The sequence below is a fragment of the Acyrthosiphon pisum genome, chromosome A1, assembly GCF_005508785.2.
Source record: "Acyrthosiphon pisum isolate AL4f chromosome A1, pea_aphid_22Mar2018_4r6ur, whole genome shotgun sequence".
NCBI lineage: Eukaryota > Metazoa > Arthropoda > Insecta > Hemiptera > Aphididae > Acyrthosiphon > Acyrthosiphon pisum.
Window position 1 is genome coordinate 62,647,133 of NC_042494.1, and position 10,410 is coordinate 62,657,542.

Below are 10,410 nucleotides of genomic sequence, written 5' to 3' on the forward strand. Positions count from 1 at the left end.
TTATATTAAAGTAACTACCTAACAATAATATGTTCCCTGAACAAGAACAAAATTAAGCAAATCGGCCAAATATTATTTTATCGATGTATTTAAATGTAATTATTTACAACTATTGAGTATCAAAAAATACTGTAAATTGTAATTTTACTCTACTGGTTTCTCAAATTAAAGGATTATATATTATTAATATTATGCCAAGGCAATATGAATAATTATATTAAGTACCTGTTTATTTTTATTTCACACAATTTTAAAGACTTTGCCACACACGCACACAAATATACATACATAATATTATTATCATATATTTATATTTAAATTAATAATAAACTGAAAGAATAATCGATAAATACATAATATCTAAAAAAACTTTATTCACTAATATTCCATTCTGTTAAAACAATATCAATAGTTACATAAGTAGATATTTACTGTTGTATATTTTTGTATGCGTAATGAGATTATTATTTATAATTAATATTGAAATAATTATATGGATTATGATGTATAATATATACATAACTCTATAAAACATTAGGAAACTTTTTTATTTTGTATTCTTTAATTAACACAATAACACGATTGTGCGTATGGCGCAATAAATTACCGTGAACTAATGTATTTTAAAAGTAATATTGTTAATTTTCGTAAGATTATTTTTAACTCTTCCACGATCTAGTTATTCTTATACAACATAACCGTGTAAACAATATTGACTGGTAGGGATTTAAGAAAATCTGAATTGGTTCTATATAAATACTGAAACACAAAAGTCACAATCGTCAGTTTTCTTAGACACACAAGAAGTCTCCTGCAGTGTTCATTCAAAACCAAGTCATTAACCAAAACAAAACAAAAATGGCAGCTAAGGTAAGAATCACCACAAACTTTTCCTAGTGTATATGATATACTTTTGTATACTTGTAACAGACAAACCCAAATCTAGGGTAACAGTATAATACATTCAATATTGTTGTGCAAAAAGTTTTAATCGTTTCTTATTTTTCAAACAAAATAATACCTACTCATGTTATAGCTTATAACTACCTAGGTGCTACGTTTTCACAATGACGATACAACAGCTAACATTTGTATATTATGTTCATTGTTCATATTCGTATGTTTTTATTCAATTGCGTTCTTGTCATAAGTTCTATTAAATTCAAACGGACTACTTACATGAAAGTCTTTCGAATATTATGTTTTTATTTAACTGCAATGCGGCCAAATGTCGTAGTTAATTTACCACTCCTCAGTGTAGGGCCAAAAACCGCTATGATTTAAGTTTATATGGATTACATTAACACCTAATTTAAAATGTATAAATTACAATGGATATAAACTCATTGAATTCGAAAATACTCAAGTTTTAAGAATTAATACGGTGTTATATTGATGTTAACCTAAAGCAATTTCACTAAAAAAAAAAAAACTAGCTAGTAGAATTAATCATATTTTACGATTAAAAATACTCAATGATTGCACATGATTAATCTCATATACCTAAGTAGCTATTTTTAATAATTAGTTTATAAATATTATTATATTATATTGACCTGTAAAGGTTCCTCTATAACAAGCTCAATGAAACTTGTGAACTTCAAACGCCTAGTCCTTAAACAGTTTCAGTTTTAACCGTATTGAGTTATTTTGCCTAACCCATAGATACTTATATTGTAACGATTACATGTATGTTAGGGCATACCTATACATAATATAGTAATATACATGGTACCTATAATATATGATCAAAGTGTATACAAGTTACCATACTGTTTATATTCGGTTGTGGGTACAGTTTATGATAGAGAAAATTATTCTACCAATTTGCTATCTGCCAAATTTTAAATTAAATTAATTTTAATATTATTTCTTTTATTAGTATTATTACTATTATTGAAATAACTATAAAATATAATAATTTGTCACATTCTGTTTTAAAGTCATAATTCTATATTATCAGTAATGAGGATACCTGCACAACATTAATTGCATGTAACCACTTTGATAAATAGAATGCACTTCGAACACACTTCAATACAATACATTTCCAAGTGTACTATAGCACCTTTATATTATCATACATCATTATATACTACGGCCCTCCCGCACTAAAGCCAGCTGATGTTCTTTAAAAATATAACCTAACCAAACCTAACCTAACACGACACGTGTCCGATCCCAAATCCAAGAACCTTTGCTAAACATTGCAGTTGATCGTGTTCGCCGCCCTGTTCGGGCAACTGGCACTAGCCTACCCACCTACGATCGTCGAGCACAACAGTTACGAGCACCACGACGACGGCCACTACGCCCACGCACCCACACCATACCACTTCGAGTACGCCGTCAACGACCCGCACACCCACGACATCAAGAGCCATCACGAGTTAAACGACGGACACGGAAACGTCAAAGGCTCTTACAGCCTCCTGGAAGCCGACGGTTCCACCAGGGTGGTCACTTACACCGCCGACCACGAACACGGTTTCAACGCTGAGGTGAAGAAAATCGAAGCTCCCGCTCACCACCATTACGAAGCACCTCTCGCCACCAGCTACCATGAGCCAATCCATCATTCGTACAAACCGTACCAATACTGATGTGATGGCACCGGCTGCTGCACATCGTCATCTCGTCGTCGCCCAGACATCATCATTTCGTGTATAATACTTTCATCATAATCTTTTGTAATATATATATATATATATATGTTTTTTTAATAAACCGTTGTCCAGCACTATATTATAATGTCGTATTGTATGATATCTTAGACGAATACATTAAATCCACAGCATATCGTGCTTTCCATTAGATGTCGCCGTATGGAGGAGTATTACTATTTATATTATTATATTTTACTCTGAACAAATCCTCAGTATTTTGGACAGTGATGGATGCATGTCCAAATCCACTGGTCTTACAATATCATTCATTCATATTTTATTTATGCGTTATAACACAGATCAATTCGTTCTTTAAAAGATGCATGTCAAATCCTTCAATTTGGCTGGCACGTAATATAATATTTTCTGATAAATTTGTTTATTGGTGTTCAATGTTTTAACTTCAAAGCTTTAAAATATTCGAGTATTGTTGCGTATCGTGCAGTCAGCCCAAATAATATAATTAAAATATTTCATAACAATGGTCGAATTAAATTAAAACGTTACCCCACTTTTCATAAATAAATAAAATACATGGTATAGGTATATCATTATATGTGTTTATTTTTTTTCCACTCTTGGTGTGTCTTAGGAGGAATCGAGAGATAGTAGTCCTACCACCAAAAGTATTGAATTAATCATTCATACTGAATGAATCCCATCAAACTGGTTTCTACCTAAAATTTTAAATTTTAAAAAATATACAAAATATTATGTAATATTATGATGATGTTATTTTAATATTATTGTATTTGTAGAAAATCTCACTCATAAGTATCCATTTCTGCAGATTATAATATTCAAACAAATTACTCGCATACTATTATATAGTAGGTAACTGTACAGATTTAATATATTTTAATGATAATTGTAAATTGAATAATTACAATCCCCATCTGTACTTCAAGAGCATCGAATCAATATAAACTCAAATTTTTGTATTTGGTTAACTGACTTACGTAATATGTTACACAGTTGTACGTATTAGGTAAAAAATACTACTATTCCTTCGTTTGGCATCGTCGTATCTGAAAGATATGGATAATTATGATTTAGCGTGTTAAAATGATGTGATTACCCATGTCTATTTTTTTTATAATAAATGTATGGTCTAACAACAATATGAAATGTACCTATCTACCTATCTACCTACCTACCATAAACGTTTCCACGTTAAATATTATATTTACTTCATACAGAATACCTAAAACGTATTAGTAAGACGTTTATAATAAAACAATAATTTTCAAAAAAACTCAACACCTTTGTATATTATTTTTTTTTTTTTTTTTATTAATGCGTATTGCATATAATACAGATATCTTACCATTTTTGTTACCGTCATTTCTATTTTTTTTAATTTCCATTTTTCAAATGTGATATTAGAAAATCATTAAGTACTTTATTAGAGAAACACGATATTTTACTATCATAATTTAAAACAATTTTTGGTTATCTAAATTAAAAATGTTAATATTTGTTTTTATTGAAAATCTAAGCTACCTAAACAAATAAATCATATAAATATTATAATATAAATATATGATACTTGAACTACCTTCTTAGTAATTTCTTTTAAATATGAAAAAAAAAACTTTTCTGACATAAATATAAACACATCAATAATAGGTACTAATTAAGTTAAGTATCATCATTGTCATTGTTTAATCAATGCCAAAATACAAAATATTTATGATAAAGTTGTGAAAGATAAAGTAAACGCATTACTATGTTGTTCATTATACTTAGGTCAAAATTCAAGGAAACAAAGGAAAATTATTACATCATTATATCGAATAGGCAAATTCAATACATATTAAGTTTTAAAATAGGATAGCTTTTCAAATTAAACACTGTCATATTTGTCTAACTATAATATTATATTGGATATTTTGGACATTTATAATGTTTGATAGGTACCATTGAGAAGCCACCGCATCCATAATATATTATGTTTTTAAACAATAATCTATCATCATTATTATTAGTACCTAAGTAGTACGAAGTTGGTACGAAATTTAAAAAATGCGCATGTGATGTTCTACTATATTATTCTGTTATGTAAAACAGCTTGTACGATGGATGTTTTATGTAAGCGCATCGTATTGTTAGAAAACCGGTTGTTGATAATAACAAGTGTATCTATTAATTTAAATACACCATTGATCAATGCTTGAATTAAAAACAATATTATACAGTTTTAATTTATCAATTTGAATATTTTACCAGCCATTTATATTAATGATGATAGGACGGAACACTGAATTAATTAATTATTTACTAGGCTCAATCTAAATAATTATATTTATTTAATTATGGTTTACAAAAATCTAATACCCACATGATATATTTAAATTGAAAACATAACGAGACTGCAAAATAAAGAGTCTATAGGCGTTTGGTACTCGTCTCGCTTCGACGCATGTGTTATTATTATAGGTACTCTTAAATAACTATCAGAAGCAAAAAAATGATTTTGAGTGAAAACCGTGCGTGGTTCCTTGAAAAACTTCTCTAGACACTTTCAAAGGTTATCACATAAATATCGTTAATATTGACTTAAAGAAATTATTCAGAAAACCAAAAGTGACATCTCCAATGTATCTTTAAGTTTAGGTCTTTGATATTTTACCGCGAAACACAAAACCATTTGTGCAGTCCTTTTACCCCCAAAAAGTATTGCAGAGAAATAGTTAATACAAATAAATACAAAATATCATTGCAAAACATAGAAAACTCTAATTTCTATAAAATAATAGTAAGCACTCGAAGAATACGTTATTTGCACTTTATATAATATGTCAGCCGTAATGGAATTCTCGAGCCGAATACTCGAAAATGATTTCGATAAAAATATGTCTGATGCACTACATTTCTTAATATAATAAAAAGCACCTACCTATACGTAGTTTTTCAATATCGTAAGTGATCACAATATTATTATAACACGTCTTTATTCTATCAAGTGGTTGTCGCTGTATATATCAAACCACCGACAAACACACAACTGATAATATAACATTCCATAAAATTCTACCAAGGAAACTTTCATTCACACATTGTTTCAATTATGTTTCCAGATTCTGAACAAAGCGAGAAAAGTGTTTGTCTTACAGTGTTCTTTAAAAAAATCTGATTACGCCTTGTTTAAGTATATAAGTACAAGAAAAAACATTTCGTATTGTACTGTACCTAGCTATACCTACTTTTAAACATCGGAAACCTAATCTGAATAGTACTTTAAAGTGGTCATTCTTTGTTTTTTTCGCAAACAATAAAAGAAAAAGCGACGAAAAATGTGTTAGAAATTTCGCAAAATGCGATTTCGACCGAGCTCCACTCAGAAGCGTTTTTGAATGTGACAATTTGTGAAATTATTTTATATAAAAAGTGTGTTGGAAATTAAATCACGCGGATATTAAAATTATTGTTTTTTGCCAGCACAATGAACACGAAATAAAAATTTATGCGCACTAATTGGCTACGTAATTAGTGATCATGTTCGTAATTGGGTAAATACCACTGCTACAATGTATGTAGGTGATTCAAAATTGTATAACTCCCATACGGTCGTATAGCCACACCGATAATATTGTGTATACATAATTTATGCGTATTATACGTTAAGAGCGCACATAGCAGAAAATCCGGTCATTTTACATAACGCCCGTCCACTTTGAAAATGTCTCAACTCACCGGGCTTTCTAATACAATGACCGACGAATAATATAATAAGTACAGTAATATTCGTATAATATTATATTATACCTATATATGTTTCAAATATTTTGGTATGGGTGCGTATTATCGATTTCTATTGTTTTTGGGTTCGATCAGGTGCGGTATTTAAAAATATATGAAAACAAATTTTTTTAATAATATAATTCAGCTATTTTAAGTGTTGGGTTATAAATTGCTAAACTTTTTTTTTTTTGTATATCAAATTATAATATACATCATACAAAAATATATATTTATTATTATAAAGGAGTTAGGTCCGTTAAATTATTTATAAATAAATAAAAAATAAATTATAAATAATGAAATCATTTAATTATTATGAATACAATATATAATATTATATTATTAATCATTTAAATGAATATTCAATATTAAATACATATTGTCTATCTGCCCGTTTGTCGGTCATTCCATACATGGCCCGAAGATTATTTTAATGCCCTATTTTCTATACCGACTGCAGTAGCACAATATAATATATTATATTATTATGCTTATACGGGTACACAGTGATTGATAAAATGTTTTTATTGTCAAGACATAATTTGTTCTATGAAAAATTGAGTTTCGTTATAATAATATTATAATATACTCCTCGCGATGGCTTATGTAAGGACATTATCAGCCAATCCAAAATGTTAAATAATTAATTTTGCGTCACTGACAGTTACTGTTTTTGACCGCATGGACAAAAATTCAAGGTTGCTCTTTTTATCGTTTAACCAAACCCAAATAGCCTTAGGTCCAATGTTTCCTCAGTTATGAGGTTGCCTTATTGGCTAAATCATTATTCTTCAATGTAACCGGTTCGTTATACTATCGAAAGCATTGGAAGGAGTTGGTCGACTGGAAGGGATTAAAGTCATTCGAAACTTTTAGCATAAATAGTGTAAACTCAACGGTCACAGTCACCAGTCATTCGTGATCGTTCGATTGTAAACTATTTATTTATTTAACTCAAAACCACACAAAAAAATCATTAAAATGGCCGCTAAGGTAAGTGTTCTTATTTTTACTTGTAACCATAACGCAGAATTTTAGTAGGACATAACGCATAATACAACTACCACGTGATTCTGAATAACAAACTATACCTACAATTATTTTGTTTTAATTTTCGTTAATGAGTATAAACTTGTGCTCGGCTAACGCAGTGCACGTTTTAACTGTATATTATTTCACACGTGCTTTTGAAACTCTGTTTGAAAATCTATGAGGATTTTCTATTATTTTAGATGCATAATCGATTTATTTTGCATTATCATGAATATTGCACTATTGTTATTGGCTCACAAATTCAGAGACAAAAACGAGTTAGCTATCACTAGTTATCATATTATATATTATACCTGTGCAGTTATAGTGTGCAGTTATACCTGTGCAGTTATATATTATACCTGTGCAAGTTATTTCGTTAAACCTTATCTCAACCTAACCTAACCAGTAACCGTCATATTTTGTTACAGTTGATCATCTTCGCCGCATGCGTGGTTTCCGCCATCGCCCAATACCCCGCCCCAGCCTACAAGCCCGCTTACCCAGCACCGGCATACGCCGCACCCGCATACGCCGCACCAGCATACGCCGCACCGAAAGCCTACGCTCCGGAACCCGCCTACCCACCCAAGCCATACAACTTCGAATACAGCGTCAACGACCCATCCACATACGACGTCAAGAGCCAATCTGAATACGCTGACGCCAATGGTTACGTCAAGGGATCTTACAGCCTCTTGGAAGCCGACGGTTCCACCCGCGTCGTCGAATACACCGCCGACAACTACGGATTCAACGCCGAAGTCAAGAAAATCGAAGGAGGATACAAGGCCCCATACAGCGCCCCAGCCCCAGCCTACAAAGCCGCCCCAGCCTACAAGCCCGCATACGCCGCACCAGCTTACCCAGCACCCGCCGCATACCCAGCACCAGCTTACTCCGCACCGGCCTACAAGCCTGCCCCATACAAGGCATACTAATTTGTTTCCATCTTTTCAAATTGTATAAAATGTTCTTCCAATCTTTCAGGGCCAAATACTAGTTGACGGCAAACTGCTGTTCAACAAGTGTGCGGCTCAAGAGTCACATATCATTATTATTATTATGTATTTATTACCCATTTTATATTGTAATAGTATATAATTATATGTACTCTCCTTCCATCTCTGTGTATCGTAGACAACACCTTACGATCAAATACCTGTATTTATTGTTGTGTAAATGTATATTTTAATATATATTTACAAAACGTTATAATCGCACTTGTTTTTATTATTTGTTTTCGCCCGCTAAAATACACTCTTATTATTGCCGTTCGATACGGTTTCAATCTTTGACACTGCAACGATAAAGGGACAGTTGATTATAACATCGTTGATCGGTGTACAATAATATTAAACATTATCCGCAAAAATAATTAAAGTCTATGGTTGAGATTTTACCGTTTACAGCTATAACAAAAACTACATGTTAGGTACATGATAAGCAGTGTTAGGAAATATCTAGATAAGTTATCTAGATAAAAATTATTTATCTTTTATCTTATCTAGATAAATTTCTACTCAGTTATCTTTATCTTCATCTAGATAAAATTCTAGTTATATATGAGTACTTATCTAGATAATTTATTTAAATGAACTAAAAAAAAATTTGAAAATTTAAAATATTTTTATTATTTTATTTTTACATTTTTCTATTTTTCATCTATTACATAGAAAACACGTTTAGTAATATGCATTATAATACCATGATTTTAATATTTATTAATATTCATTGTTAGTCTGGAGTTTTACATCGTAAACAATGCGAAAACCAAAAAATATAAATATGTAATGGGCATGTAGCTAGTAGGTAAGATTGTAAGAACAACTAATAATAGCGAAAGGAAAAACATCTATCCCTGCTACCCGCCGCCCACCACCGAATGATGATGGTCTCATTAGCTGATACCCGTTTCGTAGAATTGTGTACAAAGTATGAAAAATAATTATTGTTTTAAACCGACAAAAATAAACCAACATTCATGGATATTGGACTCACAAGCATAATAATATTATAATAATTGTAATTTATAACAATTTAATATTTATAAAACCCTTTTAGAATTCCCGGTATTTCAGTTATCACTTAACCGATCTGTAGTCTGTACGACCTCTGTCCTCTGCTTTAAAAAATTTTTAATTATGTATTTTTTTTTTACCTGTAGACTCAAGTAGGTATCCTGAATATTTTCAAAATTAAACATGAAATTATCTCATATTTATCTAGATAAAAATGTACTAATTTTTATCTTTATCTAGATAAAATGTAGTATAATTATCTTTATCTGTATCTAGATAAAAAATTATTACAGTCATCTTTATCTTTATCTAGATAAATTATTAGTTATCTATTCCCAACACTGATGATAAGGTATTATAAATATAGTACAATATTAATATTATTAACGTTATGGTATGTCGTTACGAAATAATTGATTTAAATAAATTTCCATCAACAGATGATTTTTAATTTTTAATACATTATTATTATAAATCAAAAACAAAAAGTAAAAGTATATATATACAATTAAAGAGTTGTGTGTTAGGAACACATTCCGCTCCGAACAGCTCAACGAAACATAATAATATATAGTGTTGTGTTATACTAAAAATTTGAAAGCAATTGTAAATCATTACATTATTATGAAGATTCATAAAAGGATCTTGGTTAACTAATGTGTTCATGTACTTTTTCAAATTTTAAGTGCGTATCAAAACAATTTATGAGTTGATACTTTCAAAATATATTTTATTTCTCATTCAGAATAATAAAGATGAGGTTTTAAAACTTTTTATTTATAGCATTCAACATGTGTAAAACACTTCTTTTCTCGTTCACGCATAGATTAAAATGACTACAAAAAATATTATTATTATGTTTAATTTAATTATAAATATATCATTATTTATAATGTTATTATAATACTTAATTAGTTACAAAAACAAATTATGATAATTTACTAAAA

At 29.9% G+C, this 10,410-nt stretch overlaps 2 protein-coding genes across 2 annotated transcripts; both read left to right on the top strand.

Annotated features, from left to right (window-relative positions):
- Nucleotides 1-781: 781 nt before the first annotated feature.
- Nucleotides 782-2,797, top strand: cp15 (cuticular protein 15). The gene is given in 2 exon segments (NM_001162836.1): nt 782-870; nt 2,214-2,797. Coding segments are annotated over 2 exon segments (402 nt in total). The 5' UTR covers nt 782-858; the 3' UTR covers nt 2,604-2,797.
- A 4,496-nt stretch (nt 2,798-7,293) lies between these two features.
- On the top strand, nt 7,294-8,656 carry cp16 (cuticular protein 16). Its single transcript, NM_001168637.2, is given in 2 exon segments — nt 7,294-7,403; nt 7,874-8,656. Coding segments are annotated over 2 exon segments (522 nt in total). The 5' UTR covers nt 7,294-7,391; the 3' UTR covers nt 8,384-8,656.
- Nucleotides 8,657-10,410: the final 1,754 nt, after the last annotated feature.